General features: G+C 39.9%; 1 protein-coding gene across 1 annotated transcript in view; it reads right to left on the bottom strand.

Annotated features, from left to right (window-relative positions):
* The window catches only part of ZMPSTE24 (zinc metallopeptidase STE24), a 41,285-nt gene that overhangs the window by 2,067 nt on the left and 18,109 nt on the right, over positions 1 to 21,109 (bottom strand). Inside the window, 3 exon segments of the mRNA XM_039255953.1 lie at positions 3,306 to 3,449; positions 6,302 to 6,406; positions 18,257 to 18,441. Coding sequence (XP_039111884.1) covers positions 3,306 to 3,449; positions 6,302 to 6,406; positions 18,257 to 18,441 — 434 coding nt within the window.

The following is a 21,109-nucleotide window of genomic DNA, read 5'->3' as shown; positions in this document are numbered from 1 at the left end:
GTTTCACAGATGAGGAAGGTCATGTTCAGAGAGGTGAAATAACTAGGTGCAAGTCACACAGCTAGAAAGTGGTGGCGCTTTCTTGGTACCTCCATAGCCCACACACATGATCTTCCTCTGGGTCAGAGTTAAGTCATGGTGATTTCCATTCAGACCCTTTCTTTCTCTATTAAATATATTCTTGGGAGGCATCTGGGTGGCTCAGTCAGTAAAAGCATCCAACTTCAGCTCAGGTCATGATCTCGTGATTTGTGAGTTTGAGCCCCATATCGGGCTCTGTGCTGTTAGCTCAGAGCCTGGAGCCTGCTTGGGATTCTGTCTCCCTCTCTCACTGCCCCTCCCCAGCTCATGCTCTGTCTCTCTCTCTCTCTCAAAAATAAATAAACATTAAAAATATATATATATTCTTGGGGCACCTGGGTGGCTTAGTCGGTTAAGCGTCCAACTTTCGCTTAGGTCATGATCTCGCGGTTCGTGGGTTTGAGCCCTGCATCAGGCTCTGTGCTGACTGCCAGTCCAGAGCCTGGAGCCTGTTTCAGAGTCTGTGACTCTCTCTCTCTCTGACCCTCCCCTGCTCACGCTCTCTCTCTCTCCTAGAAATAAATAAAACATTAAAGAAAAAAAAAAAATATATATATATATTCATATATATTCTTAAGGTGCCTGGGTGGCTCAGTTGGTTAAAAGTCCAACTTTGGCTCAGGTCATAATCTCATAGTCTGTGAGTTCGACCCCCACAACAGGCTGTCTGCTGTCAGCACAGAGCCCGCTTCAGATCCTCTGTCTCTGTCTCTCCCTCTCAAAAATAAACATTTTTAAAACTTAAAAGTCTTGTTCACTAATTCCATATAAGAGGATATAGCCCACCACCTCAAAATTGAATTTTCTAAAGTGTTCTGAGCTATGGCAGCATTGCCAGAATGAATATCCAGTTTCTGAATGGACCCTTGCAAAGGGGACAAATTTCATTTGAAAATATACATTTCTGAGAGAAAAATAATTTCTTTGCACATTGGAGTACTTCAGGTTGAATGACATGAGTTCTAGTTCCTAATACCTCAGCATTAAGACAAAAAATAATAAAAAAAGTCTCTCATTTGTATCTCTCACTGCCACTAGCAAATAGAATTTCAAAATGCAGTCTGGGAGTTCCTAATACCTTCTTAGACATATTCAAAGTTAATATCTGAATTCTGCCTGAGATGTCTCTCCAAATCGGGAATAGATTTTTTAGGACAGAGTCACTAAGTTGTCCCTGTCAAGCTATCGATCGATCAATCTTTCTCCTGATTTTAAGTGTCCCAAGCAAAGCGCTCTTCACTACCCTGCACCTGCCACCTCTGCTGTACACTGCCAAACCCTTCTTAATATTAAGGGCAATTTCCTCATCTTTCCCTGGAAAATAGCTCTTTCCTATCATGCCCTCTTTTTAAATTTTATTTTTTAAATTTATTTTTAATGTTTATCTTTGAGAGAAAGAGACAGAGTACAAGTGGGGGAGGGGCAGAGGGAAAGATGGAGACACGGAATCTGAAATAGGCTCCAGGCTCTGAGCTAGCCGTCACCACAGAGCCCGATGTAGGGCTGGAACCCACGAACTGTGAGATCATGACCTGAGCCGAAGTCGGATGCTTAACCGACGAGCCACCCAGGCGCCCCATCCTATCATGCCCTCTTAAATGCTGGCATTAAACCTAAGTGTTTTTGTTTAAATATCTAGTTCTTTTGAAACAAATCTGGGCTCTTCAAGATTTTTTAAACTGTTGCTAATATCTCTGCGGATTAATCACATTTCAAATTACTCTACTACCCCACATTTATTTGGTGGTTTTTGAAGTGAACACAACCAGTCGCTATAAGAAAGCAAACAAGCAACACAAAAATCTCTGAGCAGCCAAATTAGCTGCAGCGGAGAATAACCACTAACACCATGCATGCCTGTATTTAGAACAGGACCCTTCGGAACAGACAGAATCTAGTAACCGCTACCTAATGAGTTTGGTGATCTGATTTCCTCATCTAGGGTAGGTTAAGGATACAAACTATAAGGGGATGATGATGTACAGGAAACTCACACTGACACTAGTAAGGATTATCAGCCTGATGGTGAGGGAAGAAACAAAAAAATTCATTAAGTAACTATAAGTAGCACAACTGCTTAAAAAGCAGAGTAGTGGGAGTCATTGAGTATATACATAGCTCAGTGTCCTTAAGACACTCCTGAACTGTGAACAGAAGACAGGAATGGGAAGATCATTAAAGAGTTCTCTAGAGGAGCCTGGGTGACTCAGTCGGTGGAGCATGAGACTCTTGATCTTGGAATTGTGAGTTCAAGCCCCACACTGGGTGTGGAGATTACTTAAAAATAAATTCATAAAAAAAGAGTCTTTTAACCTCTTTAAGCAGTAACAAACTGCATAAGGCATTTTATACATATTCTCAGTTAAAATAAAAAAGAATTTAAAGGTAATAAATCTCAGTGCTCTGGAAAACTTGGTTTATATGGACAATGCTATGCAAATATGATCTATTCCTATTTCTCTTCTGAACTGCTTCCCCCTTTTTAATGAAGAAATAGGATTCATTTAGTCTATCTAAAACTCTTAATTCTACAACCTGGCTCAAAGAAAGAATTTTTGTGAATGGAGATCACTCAAAATCCCCAATATTATTCTTGGCTTAATTTATCAAATATCATGAAATGTTGCCATCATCAGAATCAGATTTGTTAATATACAGTCTGATCGCCTGTATGGCATCCCCCTCCTGAGCAGTCTGAGTGGTGGTTCTTAAGTCTCACTTTTAAGAACACACCCGGTTTCGACTTAGAGGGCCTGTGGTGGTGGTGGTGGTGGGGACCCTCAGCCTGTTCTGAAGCGAGCGGGTGTAGAACACGATCAGGGGGAACACAGTTACAGCCTCCCTTATCCAGCCATTCAGGCACTCAACTCTCACTGTTCGGTCCCCTCACACGAGATTTTCAGCCAAACACTGGTGAAATGTGATCTACATGGCATTCTACCAGAGAATCTCCACCTACCGGGTCTCTGAGGTGTGTTAGATCCAGGTTTTCACCACTAAAGTCTAGTCCTCGAGTATTCCCCTGTTAACAGCATGCAAGCATTTGTTCATTTGGGCTTTTCTGCTACTTCCTTCCACTGGCCAGTAAATCAAGGGACCAAAAGGTTCTCTTTCATCTACTTCTTAAAACTACAGTTTTGTTTATTTCTTTTTTCAGTATCCTAAAGGTTCTAGATTTGAAATACAAGGGCAGATATAAGATAATTGTAAAGATTATACATTACCTCATTGTAAGGTGAAAAAATAAACTGGAAGATGATCAATAATCCAATTAGAGTGGGTTGGCTGTTATAGAAACCAAATGCAGAAAAAAGCTCCTTTCGACCAATTAATACAGCAAACAAGAAGAAACACAGGAAGGAATTCATCTAGAAAGATACAAAATCAAAGTTATTACTAAGGTTGATTTATTTCACTGTGGGATCAGAAGCACCAAAATACTAGAATCAGACTTCATGGTGCGATTTTAATAACCGTGTTAGTGTAATCAGAGAAAAAAAGTTAATTAGGTAATTTTATAGTTTTATTCTAGAAAGAAAAATAAAATTTCCCCCAAATGTATAAGCTGTATAGTTTTTTAGAAGGACAGGCTTATGTGGAGCCTCCAATGACTGAGGGTTGAAAGTGGCCAATAGCAATGGGATATTTTTTTTTTTCTGTAAAAAGTTAAAGGACTAGAATGGATTCTGGCTTTGTTTGCATTAAATTGTAATCAGATACAAGGCCTTCCACCTGACCTTGATGTGGAAGCTCCAAGAAACAAGCTTCCCTTGAATACTCTTTAGGACCACTGGAGCTGTACTGAGCAGTTGGGTCCAAGAAAAAAGTGATGTATCTTTAACAATAAATGAGGGAAAAAGAGTCACAGTCTACTAAGTATGAGTAAAGGGGTGCTGGAGTGAGGCTGGAGAACCGATACCATTCTTCTCCTCGGCAGTCAGGTCCTGGGAGACCATAGGTGCCATATTTGAGTGTGCTGCTCCAAACCATTTACCAGGGAACTCAAAAGCTACCAGCCTAGAGTGGGATTCAGCATAAGGCTCACAGCCCCAGGATGAAGTGCAAGCAGCTCACCATTCAGCCCTTGTAACTCCGTGCATCCACATGACAAGCTCCTAGAATTATAAAGGCCCCTAGAATTATGAGCCATCCATGCTTTTGTCAAGTGACTACTGTTCTTCTGAAAAACAACTGTGGGTGTGCTACTGTGCCCTACTAGAGACTGATTCCTGGGGCGCCTGGGTGGCTCACTTGGTTAAGCTTCCAACTTCAGCTCAGGTCATGATCTCACAGTTTGTGAGTTTGAGTCCCACATCGGGCTCGGTGCTGACAGCTGAGAGCCTGGAACCTGTTTCGGATTCTGTATCTCCCTCTCTCTCTCTCTCACATATAAATAAATATTAAAAAATTAAAAAAAAAAAAAAAAAAGAGAGAGACTGATTCCTGACTGTGGGATGCCAGGACCCTGCAGTTAGAGCTGTCTTTCCTACACGGGACGCTATGCTGGTCCACCTGGCCAGGAAACTGGAATGCCCTGAAGCGCTCCAATGTCACGTCTAAGTGGCATATATGTGAACGGGAATGAAGGATGTCATGAAGGCAGAAGTGAAAAGAGCAGGTGGCTTATACTCCTAGTACTTGGTAACTCCCACCCTCTGCCATCCCTCAATCAACCCTTACTCATGGGGAGCTCCCTATAATCATTTAATTGAGGAGGAAAAACCTGAGCCCATTTTACAAATCACTTAATACAATCTGCTGGCACGGGCTGAAAGTGGACTGCTGTGGCACTGCAGGACCACTCAGGGCTATTCCTGGAAGACAGTGGTGAAGGAAATACTCTCAGTGAAGGAAACTTTAGGTAGTATACCTCACTGTCCACTCAGTCTGGACAGAGAGAAGGCCTGAGCTGAGGTTATATAATCATTGGCAGTGGGTAAATAACGGTTTGGCTGGATAATCAGGGCCTCGGAACAAAGTCAAGGATGGCTAACAAAAAGATCTGGAAAAGAGGTATGTGGGAAAACTTCCAAAATTAGCCCAGAGTATGATATGCTGGTCCACTGTGAGTGTTCACCAAAAGAGTCCACAGTAAAGGAGGCTGTCGATAAGGTGGAGAAGATACCGTCTCTGTGGATGTCAGTCAGCCTCTTTCCCTAGACACTCTAGGACTTGGTCAAGGGGCTCTTCAACAAAGTGGCCAAGGTGCCAGAAATAGAGTCAGTGCGTTAGTCAATGACCTAGACATCACCCCACTGGCTTTTGATGAGTGCCCAGTCTATCAGAAGGGGCAGGTACCACTCGGATCAGGTACCACACCTCAGGGAGCAGCCCACCACCTCGGTAGCCTAATTCCATTGGACCCCTCTCTTCATGAAAGCAGCAGTGACTTTCCTCTTTAGACTGAATGCTTTGAACTTGGATTTGGACTTATCCTCTTATCCACTGCAATGTATCCATACAACTAGCCTCAAGCCAAACTCATTTTCTGCTGAAAGATGCAAGGCAATTGGAAGGGCCCACAGGAGGTTCCAAATCCTCTTGTCCAGACTCCGTCCCCCAGAAGCAGGGAGCCTTTAGAAAGGTACAAAAACCTACTTTAGACTCAGTTAAGGCCACATCTGCTCAAAACCAGTCAACAAGATACAGTGCTATTTCACCGGGAGCCTGACAACTGTGGTAACTGCTGGTTTAGAGAGTGGATTTAGGTCCCAGAGTAGGAATGTTATAGGAACTGTTATTTTCTTCTTTATATTTACTACATTTTCCAATTTCTTTTCAACAGATGTATAATGACTTTTAAATGAGAAAAAAAGTTTACAAAAAAAAAAATCATTTTAATGTCCAGCTTATCAAGGCTCACGCTATTTGATCTTCATAGTTCCTACAGCTGAGTGACTCTGGAGGTAGTGATGGTGTTGGTAACGATGAACACTGACATAGTCCTTACCACATTCCACATACTACTCCTTACTCTTTACTTGTATTAACTCACTGAATTCTTATATCAGTCCTAGGAAGTATTATCAGTCAATAAGGGATGGAGGCAGAGAGAGATTAAGGAACGTGCAGGTATGAGGGCACAGGGAGCCGTGATATGAAGCCACATATCCTGGCTACAGAGTCTGTCTTAACCTCTCTACTAGACCACCTCTCCTGCTCGCCATACTTCTCCTCTGACTACCTGGCCATAAAAAGGTAACTGTCACTCCCAACTTACCTGGCTGATGATGATATTCTTGACTGTGTGTCCCAACTTCCAGTGTCCCAGTTCATGGCCTAGTACAGCAAGCACTTCCTCATTTTTACATCCTTGTTTCTTATTCTAAATCAAGGAGAACGATGCAGATAAATTATTAACAACCTTCACAAAGTTTATACCTTTTACCCAGTAAGAGCCCTTCTTAGATTCTAACTTAAAAGAAAAAAAACCAATCAGACTTTTGTGCAAAACCGTCCATTCACTTAACAAAACGTTTTCTGAATCACTCCATGGAAGACACTGGGTTAACCACTGGAGAAAGAGTCATGAACAAGATAGACATTCCCTGACTTCATGAAGTTTATAGCCTAACTTGGATTAGGGAAAAAAAAAAAAGCAAACGTTAAAAATATAAATCTTTTGGGGCGCCTGGGTGGCTTAGTCGGTTAAGCGTCCGACTTTCGCTTAGGGCATGATCTCGCGGTTCGTGGGTTTGAGCCCCGCGTCGGGCTCTGTGCTGACTGCCAGCTCAGAGCCTGGAGCCTGTTTCAGTCTGTGACTCCCTCTCTCTCTGACCCTCCCCTGCTCGCGCTGTCTCTCTTTCTCCTAGAAATAAATAAAACATTAAAAAATATATATATATATATAAATCTTTTATCAGTAGGACAACATTTAACTAAATCATGACAAAGTTATATGACAGCTATATTATAAACCCATTAGAAATGTTTCAAAAATTATGTTCTGATATGGGAAAACAGTTTACTAGGTGAAGAAAGCATGATACAAAGCTAAAAACAATGATCCCAATGTAATGGGAAAAATGGGAATGTGCATGTAAAAATATACAACACAGAAAACAAATGATGTATACCAAATGTTAACCGTAGTTTTTTCTATAGGATAGAAATTATAGGGATGTGTAACTAGCTTATATCTTTCCTAGTTTCCAAATTACCTACAAATAAGCACATATCACTTATGATCAAATACACCATGAACTGCCATTTAAAAAATCGACACTTCCAAGTTAAGATAGCAGAAAGAACAAAATTCACAATAAAACTACAATCAGATTTTTAAGATAAACACCCACAAGGGAGGGGAAAGGAAGGGGGGGGTGACAACAGCAACATTTTGGAAGCAGGAAAGCAGATGGACAAGTGATAATGGACTTAGCAGACTGGAGAAAGCTGCCTCACAAGCTAGCAGCGCGGCAGGCAGAAGCAGCCTGATTTACGCCAGTCTTCAAAGGGCCTGGGAACTAACAGCACTAGATACTTCTGGAACTGGGGAAAAGGGGAAGGCAGCAAGAAGAAGAACTGAGAGTGGTTTCCAAACTGGTTCAAGCTATAGATTCCTTCTCCAACTCTACACCAAAAGGCAACTGCCCCTCGCCCTGGCAGAAGCCTCAACAGTTATTCTCTCTGGACAGGGTAAAAGAAGAGGACCTTTCAACTGAGGGGTGGGCATCGTGGAGAGCAAGGGTACACCAGCATAGTCTGCGTACACAGAATATGTATCTGGTCAGCTATTGGTAGGGTATACTGTAGACTCTCTCTCGACCCAGCCCTCTCCCCACACTGGGCTCCCAGGACACTACCCCCAGGCAGAAGATCAGATGAGTACTCCCTGGGAAGTCTCACCACTCTACCGGGAAAGACCTGAGGATACTAACACCCAGGTGTTCTCCAACAATAAGCCCACCCAGGTCACCTGACAGCGAAGCTCAAGTGGATAAGCCTTAGCTACAGGCTCAGAGATTCCAATTAAGTTTTTAGTCCTCATTCTCTTACTAAGGAGTAGACATCTAAGAATTACCAGATATATGAGGGAAGCTGTTAAGATAGAACACTAAATCCAGAAAAAAGCAGTATGGATGAAATAGAAATTACATAAGGGAAATAATTTTTTTTTCCTTCAACACATATGAAGACTGGGCTGGGAAAGATAAAAAAAAATAATAATAACTACAAAAATGGCTAATACTTATTAAACTGTGACTATATACATAGGCCCTCTGTGCTAAATATTCAATTATCTCATTTATACATCAAAATCAACATATGACAAAAGTATTCTTATTATTACCACTGTCTAGATAAGAAAATTTGGGCACAAAGAAGTTAACTAATTTTCCTCTGACCACAAAGCCAAAGTCTGGAATTTGAAGCCAAGTAGTCTGATGCCAGAGACCTGTACTTTCAACTTTTGCAAACTATGAATGTAAAAGTAAATTATTTAATAATCATCAATCAAATGAAGTAACTTTAGCTGACACATATGTAATCATTTGCATATTACTACAATATTACAAAATAAACATAAATGGCAGGCAGTCATATCGATGATGATATATAATGTTTACTAAGCCAAATAAAATTCTGTTCATAAACTTCCCAGATTCAAAGTAAACAGTGCCAAGACACAATGAACAATTTAATCTTATACACACACATGTGCACGCAGACATTGACTCACCAACACAAACATACACACATAGCCTTAGACACCTGCATCTGACATTACCAACTAGAAAGTCTATAAAACTCTCAGACATCTAAAAATACTTAGTAAGTTATAAACATCCTTTTAGATATACAGTTTATTTAGTTCATCTGAAAGAAAGGAAAAGCCAAGGTGAGGAGGTGAAATTGAGATCCCTTGCACAAATCCATGAAGGGCTACACTCTGAGTCAGAGTGAGCTAGAGGGGTTACTGGGTGGCTCAGTCAGTTAAGCATCCGACTTCGGCTCTGGTCATAATCTTGCAGCCTATGGGTGCAAGCCTCGTGTACGGCTCTGTGCTGACAGCTCAGAGCCTGGAGCCTGCTTTGGATTCTGTGTCTCCCTGTCCCTCTACTCTTCCCCAGCTCACACTCTGCCTCTCTCTCTCTCAAAAATAAACAAACATTAAAAAAAAAAAAGTGAGGTAGGAAAAATACAGTGACAAAATAACCCAATTGTCTCAAGTCTCATCTAAAGTGGAAAAAAATATTTATTAAAATTCAAAATCACTATCTGTATAATATGGTTAAAGCTATAGAGTTTATAGAAAAATCCCAAGCTGACAGAGTAAAGTACTTCTGATTTGGTAGCACTGGGGACAGATGCAAATCCGCTATTGAGGACTGTACCCTGAACCCAGACCCCTCAAGATTCCTAAAGATTAAAATCAGTGATGCACTCTGAGCTCACAGTAAAAATTACCAAAGACTTTAGAAGACAATGGAACAATGAGTAAGTTAGCAGAAATGATACAGAGCACCATTAGCTCCATAAGACTTCAGATAATGGAACTATTAGCTACAAAAGAAAAAGAAAAAAAAAAAAAAGCATTCTTTACACAAAGAAGAGATCTAAGAACATGAGGAAGGAACTGGAGAATTCCAGAAGCAACTAAATTGGTTTGAAAAAGAAAGAAATAGAGCTTTAAAAGGGAAACACAATGGATTGGCTAAAGAATAGGCTAAATAAATCTAGAGAGTGGAATCCGTGAACTAGAATATAGAGACAAAGAGAGGGAAAACATAAAAGAGTGGTTACCCTTGTGGAAGACAGAATGAGACAGTGTAACATTCATCTAACTGGAATTCCAGAAAGACAGACTGGAGAGAATGGAGGCAACAACACTCACAGATACAACTGGCCAAGAATTTTCAAAACTTCAGGAAAGATCTAAGTTGTTGGGACTTAGGAATCACAATATATCCCAAGTAGGGCTGAGATAAAGAAGTCCATACTTGCAGAACATGAAAATCAAAGAGAAATCTTAAGAACCACTAGAGAGAACTATACAGAAATGACAAAAGGGTCAGAGTAGACTTTTTCAACAGGAACAAAAGCAAGCCACAACACCACGGAACGGCATCTTTAAAGTACTAAGATAAACAGCTCAATAAGATAGTCTTGGGTCGGCTGGCTGGCTCAGTGGACTGAGCATCCAACTCTTGATTTTGGCTCAGGTCACGATCTCACAGGTTGCTTCTCTCTCTCTGCCCCTCCCCCACTAATGTTTTCTGTTTCTCTTTAAAAAACTAAAAAAAAAAAAAAAAAAAGAGTCTTAAATTGACAATCAAGCATGAGAATGAAATAAAAACAAAATAAAAAAATTTCCTAAGAAGTTGCTAAGACATATACTTCCGGAAAAAGGAGAGTTATTTCTGAAAGTATAAGGAATGATAAGCAAAGAAACAGGTAAGCATATGGGTAAATCTAAAAAATGACTGTATGAAATAATAATAATAAAGGTAATTTGGGGGATAAAAATAAAATAAAACTAAAATACAAGATGAAAGGAGGAATTGGATCAAGTATGTATGGTCCCTAGATTGTTCAGGAAGCAGTGAAGATACTATATATTTTAAAACTTTGTTATAAGGGCAATACTAATTTTTAACAGCAGTCACTGAAAGCACAATCATACAAGAACCTTCCAACTTGAGTAACAACTCAAAATAGAATTTTTAAAACCGTCAGTCAGTAAAAGGATGAAGATATACATGTGTATGTTCAGGGGTGGGGTGGGGATGTGGAAAGGACAGAAGAAAAAGGCATAAAATAATATGGTAGAAATAATTCCAAATATATCAATAATCACAACATATATAAATAAATTGAGCTTGTCAAAAAAACAGTGACTCTCAATCATAACAACAAAATCTAACCTACATGCTATGTATAAGGCATCGAAGACAGGATGGTAAGGTGAGAAGTAAAAAGATGGCTGAGATAGTGGTGGCTCACCGCACAACACGATAAAAAAAATGAATTATACATTAAAAAATGGCAGAAATGGTGAATTTTAGCTTAAGAATTTTTTTAAAAAATGGATGACATCTAGCAAACGTTAACCAAAAGAAAACTGGTGTAGCTGTACTGACATCAGACAAAATCAACTAAAAGGGTGCCTAGATGGCTCAGTAGGTGGAACACGGGACTCTTGATCTTGGAGTGGTGAGTTCGAGCCCCATGTTGGGTGTAGATTACTTAAAAATAAAATATTTTAAAAAGAAAAAAAAAAGGGCAACTTAAAGGCATTATTAAAGAAGGTCACCACAGAATTGGCCAAAGATTCAATTTACCTGGAGGATGCATTAATTCTAAATTTATATGTATCTAATACTATTTCCTCGGAATATATTAATTCTGACACATCTATCATAATAGAGGATGTTAACATATTTTTCTCAATAACTAAAACACCAAGAAAATAAAATCAGTATCCTGCAACAATTAGAGAACTTATATCCTAGAAAGTGAAGGCCAAGGGTTTTGAAATAAACTCTTAAAAGGGTGAGGTACAAAAAAACCCCAGATGAATGTGGAATTGATTTTGTTTTATACAGTCTAGAAAAATGCAACCTAATGGGAACATGGGAACACAAGCAGCAAGATTTATTAGAATGGAGATATTCTACCACCTTTCCCCTCCTTCCCCAATTCCTTCTTTTTAAGGAGATGTCCATTTAAAGTGAGGCTGGGTACGGGCACCTGGGTGGCTCATTTGGTTGAGCATCTGACTTAGGTTCACACCATGATGCCATGGTTCATGGATTCAAGTCCCACATTGGACTCTGAGCTGAAAGCTCAGAGCCTGGAGCCTACTTCAGATTCTGTGTCTCCATCTCTCTCTGCCCCTCCCCTACTTGTGCTCTGTCTTTCTCTCTCTCTCTCTTAAAAGTAAATAAACATTAAAATATTTTTTAAAAAAAAGAAAGAAAAGCTTTTAAAAACATAAAAAATAAAGCAAGGCTGGTAGATACATGAGAAAGAGGACAAAGAGATTTGCAAGATAGTCCTGACATTTATTATCTCTTTTCAAGTATTAGAATTTAGGTCAGAGCAAGAATGATGAGAAAACTGGCCAAGTTCTGGGGCACCTGGGTGGCTAAGTCGGTTAAGCGTCCGACTTCAGCTCAGGTCACCATCTCATGGTTCATGAGATCGAGCCCCGCATCGGGCTCTGTGCTGACAGCTCGGAGCCTGGAGTCTGCTTCAGATTCTGTGTCTCCCTTTCTCTCTGCCCCTCCTCTGCTCATGCTCTGGCTCTCTCTCTCTCTCAAAAATAAACATTAAATATTAAAAAAAAACAAAACTGGCCACATTCTTTAAAAGACAGAGAAACATGTGTGTACCTGCACCTTCAGGGCCTTTTAGAAAGAATCATAATTTAAAGCACCAATTAATAGACATCTATTCTAAGGGGGAAATTAAGATTGCAGATTCACATACGAAGACATTCACTGCAAGAATATTTTTAACAGCAAAACATTGGAAATAATCCATATACCCAATAGAAGGAGAAAGATGGAAAAAATAAGTTTATAAAGACTAGAAATACATATAGTATGATGTTTATGGCCAGGTAGATTATTCATGTTTTCTAAGTTTTCTATTGCTTTCATAAGCAAAAAATATGGCTGTTTGTTTAATAATAAAAATGATAATAGCTCCCACTCATTAATGGCCTAAGTATGGATCAGGCATTTTACATGCAGCTCATTACTCTCCACTGCTAGAAGGCAGCTATCATTTGCCTCATTTTATATAAAGCAACATGGTCCTCAGGCTTCTGTTTTCACTAGTTCTCAGCTTCCCACTATGAACTCCTTCATTAAACAACCAGCTCTCTACTCGATGGCACAGGTTCTCATGTCTTGGTTTAGGAAGATTTTTTTTTTAAGTTTACTCATTTGAGAAAGACAGAGAAAGAGGGAGGCAGAGAATCCCAAGCAGGCCCTGCACTGCCGGCGTGGAGCGGACAGGGGGCTCAAACTCATATAAGGTGAGATCAAGACCTGAGCCGAAATCAAGAGTAGGACGCTTAACAGCTTAACCAACTGAGCCACCCAGGCGCTGCTAGGAAGCTATTTAGAAATGCACAGAGTCACATTCAAAGATACAGAATGATAAGAGCTTAAACAGGATCCACTAAAGGACTCTTGTTTTGTTTTGTTTTTGTGAGTCTTAGATAAAACTGAATTTTCTTTTCTTCACACACTAATTTCACATAACAGAACAGAAAGAAGCACCACACATTTTTTACTTTTCTATAGCACTTCCTTTTTCACAAGATTCACACATTGGCTCTTTTGATCCCAACACCACCAAACGGGGCAGGATGGGAGTATTATCTTCATTTTAGAGATAAAGAAGAGGAAGCTGAGAAGTTAAAAATGTCTTGCTTAAGATCACCTGGCTAGTAAGTAGTGGGTAAAACCCGAACCCACATCTCTGTAGCCTATGCCCTTTCCATTTACTCTTACTGGGAACACTTAATATAACCCTAGCACTTGCTGGAGAAACACTTACTTTCTTTACAAAGGGGCAGCTTTTCTATAGTTTTACTTTTCCTTTTAAACTTCTTTTGAGACAAGTTGTTCCAAATATCCTATTTGTCTCCTGAAGGGTAAAATCCCAGAGGCAAGTTTCCTTGACATCTTTTTAAATTTTAATAACCAGTACGGAAACATTCATCAAAATGTACTAGCTCTCCCGGAGAGGACGGATTTCAGATAACAGTTTTCTTCTTTCAACTTCTGTTGATGAAACACTTCGTTTTCTCTACCTCATCCAGATCGAACCCTCCCCCTGTCACTGTGTAGCACATAGTAGGCGTTCAGTAGCAGGTCCTGAATAAACCACGTTTCCTAAACTTCTGCTACATCGGTGTACTCTCTTCGTGATTACTCAATAGCTTTCTCTAAACCAATTCACTTTCTAAAACTTAACTTTGTCCTAAATGACAATATTCATGAAATCACTCTATGCTAGTTTTACCATTGTCCAAATATACATTAATAAAGATATAGCTATTCAAATTTAAAATACTGATATACTACCTACAAAAGTAGTATGGCACATGCACTGGAAAGCACTACAGTTAATGACTGTTGAATCAATCTTTGTTTTTTTTCTTTATTGAGTTTTTAATTTTAATTCCACTTTAGTTATTAACACAGAGTGTTACATGAGTATTTGTCTTTCTCTGTGTTGAGTCAATCTTTGACTTCCTTCACTCCCCACAAGCACAATCACCAGGTACTTCAAATCTATCTTTTATTGTGACTCTTGAACTTATGCTGACCTCTCACTATGCAGACTCTCATTATTTCACGCCTACATTGATGTAACAAGCCTCCAGAAGTCTCTCTGCCTCAATCTGCTCTATCCTATATGCTACCACCAAACTGTAATCTTCCTAAAACAAGCTTTGGCTTCTACCCAAATCAGTAAACTTCCTGGCGACTGGACACAACCACTCAATGTCTTCAGAAAGAATTCTACAAACTGGTCCCAGTGCGCCTTTCTATCCCCATCTATAAGAACCCATTTAATTATTAGTCTTAGAATAGCCAGTGCGTAGGGTTTTTTTTGTCTCTATCACTTTATTCATTCGATAACTTTGACCTGAAGAGCCCCATTCACAAGTGAAAATTCTGCTTAGTTCAAATATCATCTATTTTAAGAAAACTGTCTACTAGGGGAATCTGGGTGGCTCAGTCGGTTAAGCGTCTGACTTCAGCTCAGGACATGATCTCACGGTTTGTGAGTTTGAGCCCCATATCAGACCCTGTGCTGACAGCTTAGAGCCTGGATTCTGTGTCTCCCTCTCTCTCTGCCCATCCTCCACTCCTGTTCTGTCTGTTTGTCTCTCTCTCAAAAATAAACATTAAAAAAAGGGGCGTCTGGGTGGCTCAATTGGTTAAGCGTCCAACTTCAGCTCAGGTCATGGTCTCACAGTCCGTGAGTTCAAAACCCGCACCGGGCTGTGCTGACAGCTCAGAGCCTGGAGCTGTTTCAGATTCTGTGTCTCCTTCTCTCTCTGCCCCTTCCCGCTCCTGCTCACTCTCTCTGTCTCAAAAATAAATAAAACGTTAAAAAAAAAGTAAAGAAAAAGAAAACTATCTATTAGAATCCTCGTTAACCTCTTAATTACTAATAGCCACACTATTCCAGCCACTCATGATATTTACCACACTCTGCTTTAATTTATGGGCTCTTTGTGTACAGGGCTAGTCTCTTCCACTACAGGTTCTTCGGGACAGGACAATGTCTAATGTATTTTAATCATGTAACTTCTACATAGATGCTAAAATATTTGTACCTATCAGTGAAATAAAGCAGGCTCCTCAAGAAGCCAGCAAAATAACTCAGACTCCACTCAACACATTTCAAAAGACTATCTAATCTTTTTTAAGATTCACACCAAAGAGAACTGTTCTCCTAGATGCTAATGGTCAGTAATTTCATCACACTGTTTGAAATCAGTGGACCACTGTCGAACGTCATGGTTTGGCTATCATGTTATCCCCCTACTCTGGCACCCCTGTAGGTGGATACCTTTTAAGAGGGTGACTTGCTGAACTTGCATGATTCCCTAGTGCTGTCCCTGGGTCACCCTTTCTGGATTTCAGTTTTCCTACTGATGAGATGACCTTAAACTCTCTTCTTAGCTTAAAATCCTGACTCTTGGTCAAACCAAAGTGACTTTTATTCCAACATCCCAGCCGGCAGGATAACCCTACTTCACAAATAAACTAAATCACAGGAGTTAACCCTCTCCCAGTGCTTTTTAATCCCTTCACAGAATCTTGCCTCATGTACATATTTATAAGAGGTGAGGCACTTTATTAGACTACTTTTTAGGATCACGATGGATGTTCAAATGATAATATTTTCCGGTAGTTAGAATACATAAAATGGAGTACAAGGTATCTCACCTATTTCATTTAATCCTCATAGCCCTAAAGGCAGGCAGCTTCAGCCCAGTGTTTCTCAACTAGGAGCGATCCTGCCCCCCAAGCCCTACCCCCAAGAGCTATCTGGCAATGTCTGGAGAGATTTTCAGTTGTAACAGGGGTTAAGGGTAGGGGAGGCTGACACTGATCATGCAGTGGGGAAAGCCCAAGGATGCTGCTAAACATCCCATGATACACGAGATACCCTCCCACAACAAAAATCACCTGGCCCAAAATGGCAATAGTGCCGAGGTGAGAAACCCTGCTGGCAGCATCTTTTAATTAAGAAATCAATGATTCAGGGGGCCCTGGGTGGCTCAGTTGGTTAAGCATCCGATCCTTGATCTCAGCGCAGCTTAAGATCCCACAGTTCATGAGTTTGAATCCCACATCAGACTCTGCACTGATGGCCTGGAGCCTGCTTAGGATTCTGTCTCTCCATCTCTCTGCCCCCTCTGTCTTGTGCACACATGTGTGCATGCTCGCTCTCTCAAAAGAAATAAATAAACTTAAAAAATGTGTGCATGCTCGCTCTCTCAAAAGAAATAAACTTAAAAACAAAAAGAAATCAATGATTTAGGGCCGCCTGGGTGGCTCAGTTGGTTAAGCGTCTGACTCTTGATTTTGGCTCAGGTCATGGTTTCATGGTTCATGAGTTTGAGCTCCGTGTCAGGCTCTTCACTAACAGTGCATAGCCCGCTTGTGATTCTCTCTCTCTGCCCACCCCCACTCTCTCTCTCTCAAAATAAATAAACCTAAAAATTTTTTTAATGTTTTATTTATTTTTGAGAGAGAGATAGAGACAGCTGAGCAGGGGAGGCTCAGAGAGAGAGAGGGAGATACAGAATCTGAAGACAGGCTCCAGGCTCTGAGCTGTCAGCACAGAGCCCGATGCAGGACTCGAACCCATGAACCATGAGATCATGATCTGAGCCAAAGTCGGACGCTTAACCAACTGAGCGCCCCAATAAACTTTAAAAAGAGAGAGAGATCAAATAAGTCAGGCAGAGAAGGACAAATATCATATGTTTGCACATTTAGGAGGATTAGGAGGAACTTAACGGAGGACCATGGGGGAGAAGAAGGGGGTAAATGGTGGGAGAAAGGGAGAGAGGCAAACCATGAGAGACTCTTGAATGCTGAGAAAAAACTGAGGACTGATGGATGTGGGAGGGGAGGGGGGAGATGGGCACGGAGGGGGGCACTTGTGGGGATGAGCACTGGGTGTTATATGGAAACCAACTTGACAATAAACTACTTGTAAAAAAAAATAAATTTAAAAAAATAAAAAGAGAGAGAGATCAATGATCAATGATTTAGAGAACTTAACTTATTTGCCCAGAGATATACAGAACCAAAATCATCTCTGAATGACACCAAGGCCAAAAGCATATTCCAATACATGTACAAATACTGGTGGCTGTTTCTGATTAAAATTCTGCTGTTTCTTATCATTGTCCCTTCTCCCCCCATTTAGCCTTGGTACTTTAGGTCAAGAGTCATATGCTCTACTGACTTAGCCAGCCAGGAGCCCCCTGAAAAAGCTTTCTGAGACTCAAGTCAGATTTAAGAAATGTCTTTTCCTGTGTTCCCACCGCATTCAGTACACACAGCTTCACTGTTATAGTTATCTTATTTCTCCCCTTCAGATCACAAGCTTCTTGAGATCTTTCCTCTTTATTTTTGCATTTCTAGTGCGAGGCATAGTATGTCAGCATAGAATATAGGTTTCATAAATATCTGTCAAAAAAACAAAAGAAAACTGACCACATTATATAGTATACCCCAGGACACCCAGCTACTAAATGACAGAACCAGGATTCAAACGCAAGTCTCTCCATTGCCAAAGCCTATCACTTCTGCGTCTCAATGAGGTAAAAATCAGATGTTTATCTCCTCTTTGTCCTACCTGTGGGAAGTCTTTGACCATAAACATATCAAGAATATATATGAAGTCTTCTTTTAAAGACAGCTTATGATCATAAGAATTTTCCTGTCTTATGCTTCCCATTTTCATGTATACATTCTACAAAAGCTTGAGAGGTAGTTAGCAGGTAATAATAGTGATAGTCTCTCCCAAATACCAGAATTATAAAGGGGCCCATGGTGTTCTTTTTTGGTAAGAATAATTTAATTCACCCCTCACTTCACAGAAACTGATGTCATTCTGAGCTGTCATATGAACTGTTTATAAAAATGGAGCCCGGCCTCTTAGGAAAAGAAGAACTCACTTTAACATTAGCTTTTACTTCTTCACTGTCCCCTTCTCCGTCTTTGCGGGCTTCCATGCCAGACTCCTCCAGGATGGCTTTGTTTAGTACAGAATACTCTTCTAGTAGGGTGTCAAACAAAACTATGCGCTTGTTCTTGAAGAAGCCATAAAAATAAGCATTGCTGTGGGAAGAGCGTTTAGATCCTAAGGAAAAGACAGTTCAAAGCATGGAAAAGAATTAAAAAGTCTGGGGTCCTCTGGAGAGACTCCTAGAAATTGTATTACTGCAAAGGACATTAACATTTTCAAACTGTTTAATACTTGAAAAAAATTGTATCAACATAAGTCACCATGAGCAGTGGAGATTATCTGTTTTCCTGCCACCTCGCCAACAAATATTTGTGCACACTGCAGCTTTACAGCAATAAGGAAAGTCTAAATATCCAACAGTAGTGGAATGACTGAATTACAGTAAAGCTGTGAAATGGAATTTTAAACAGCCAGAAAAAAGCAATACTTTTGAAGAATCTTAACAAGATAGGAAAAAAGCTCACCAATATACTGTGAAGGATAAAAAACTTCGTGTATATAAGGTTCCATTATTGTCATGAAAAAAAAGTACATGTAAATAGAAAAGCATAAACACAAGCCTATGAAGACATATATCAAAATACTGAAGTGTTTACCCTTGGCTTCTAGAACTACAGACTTTTGTTCCAGCCTTTATACTTTCCAAGTCTTTTTAAAATAAGTATATTCACTTCTATAATCAGAAAAAAATTAAAGCTATTTTTAAGAAGACTGGAAAAAAAAGAACATACTTAACAGTATGTGGCTAACAGGAGCTGAACTATGGTTGATTTTTTATTTGATTCTTTATATTTTTCTTTATCTTCTAAATGTTCTACACTGTAGAGGGACCTTAGTGGTTAAGAGCAGACTTTGGGCTCAAATCTTACCTCTGCCATGTACTAATTGTGTAAATGTAAGAAACTTCCTTAATCTCTTTAAGTTTCATTTACCTGTTTATGATGTGAGGTTAATCTCTAGCTCACTGGACTGGATTAAAGATTACATGAGAAATTCTAAGAAATCAATTGTATACCACCTGATCCATAAATGACTACTATTACTTATATACATTTTTAAAAAAGAAGAAATGATAAAACATTTGTTTCTCCTGAGAATTTGAGATGTCTCACAGAAAATGTGTATTTTGTATCTAGTCATACTTCTAAAGTATGCTTAACAATACAGTTAGAATATAGTATATTTATATATATATATACTGCAGTATATATGTTTAGAATATAGTGAGGCTTTGATAAATATTGGCCTACTTATGTATTTTATTATTTTTTCTTCTTTTGATTTCGTTGCCCAGAAATTAAGAGTCAAACACGTGGTCCGATTTTGCCAGTAGTGCAGGACCTTAGCATCTGGAAAGCTATGTATAATTCAGAGGTCTCACATTTCTATCTCATTTCTGTCTTCTCTGATTCTAACTTTTAAATTAAAAATATTTCTTAGGATGGGGGAGAAGGGGGGAAGTAGGGGGAGAGAGGGAGGGAGGCAAACCATGAGAGACTCTTGAATGTTGAGAACAAACTGAGGACTGATGGGGGTGGGGACGAGGGGAAGGGGGGGTGATGGGCATGGAGGAGGGCACTTATGGGGATGAACTGGGTGTTATATGGAAACCAACTTGACAATAAACTATTAAAATATAAAAATAAGTTAAAAAATAAAATTAAAAAAATATTTTTTAGAAGCTGTCTTAAGTTATTTATGGAAGTGGGCAGATTGTACGCTTATAAATAAAATATAATTAATATTTTAAAGTGTAGCTCAAGGAATACCTACACCAAATTACCTAGGGGAGCTTGTTGAAAATAGATGCTAAAACACCTGGGAATGGAGCCCAACAATCTGTCTTTTAGCAAAACTTCCAGAAAGTTCTTCTACTCACTAACGCTTAAGGACTATGCTCTAGACCATAAGCTTTTTGTATCACTGTACTGGCATGTAGTATATTCAATAACGCTTGCTTACTGAATGGGTTAATGATACCACTGGAGATATGAAGCAATATACTTGAGAACTCTGAGAAACCAATGTAAGGCACTGCCATCTGTGTCATGTTTTATGATGTCTTACCTTCACCTATCAGCAGCGTTTTTTATCTATTTAAGTAATATCCAGAGTGTGGGGCTCATATTCACAGCCCTGAACTCAATGGTCGCTTGCTCTTCCGACTGAGCTGGCCAGGTGCCCCCTCAGCAGCATCTGACACAGCTGACCACTCCCTCCTTGAAAGATTTTCTTCTCCTGTCTCAAAAGAAACACCACTTTCTCCCAGCTTTATTGCTACCTCAATGGTGTCTCCTCCTCAGCCTCTGGTGCTGAGGCTTGCCCTCTCTTACTGACTTCAACCTGACCCCCCTTCTCTTCTCTAGGTGCCCTCTTGCACAGCATTAAACACCATCTATGTGCCAGATACTTCCCTATCAATATTCTGACTCTGATCTCTCCCTAGAACTCCAGACTCATACAACCAGCTGCCTATCTGACATCTGTACATCTCCACAAGGATGTCTATAATGCAGATTTGTTATTTCTATTCTTGAAGGGGGGGGAGCTGTTCCTGCCCAGTGTTGAATTCTCCTTTCAGAGTTTTGGGAATTTCTCACCGTAGAAGTCTTGTGGGAGACTCTCATTTGAGAAATCTAAAAGGCCAGATATTTGTGTCCCCAGCACTTCTGGCAGTTACCCGTGCCCTGACTCAATCAGATGCACCCACTGGGGACTCTCAAGATTTAGCTCATTTTGCACAGAAGCAAGGCAGTGAGGAGTGAATGCTATGGGTAAGAGT

The sequence above is a fragment of the Hyaena hyaena genome, unplaced genomic scaffold (assembly GCF_003009895.1).
Source record: "Hyaena hyaena isolate Hyena2069 unplaced genomic scaffold, ASM300989v1 scaffold_551, whole genome shotgun sequence".
NCBI lineage: Eukaryota > Metazoa > Chordata > Mammalia > Carnivora > Hyaenidae > Hyaena > Hyaena hyaena.
Note: the sequence above shows the minus strand (reverse complement) of the source record. Positions and strands in the feature narration are given on the sequence as shown.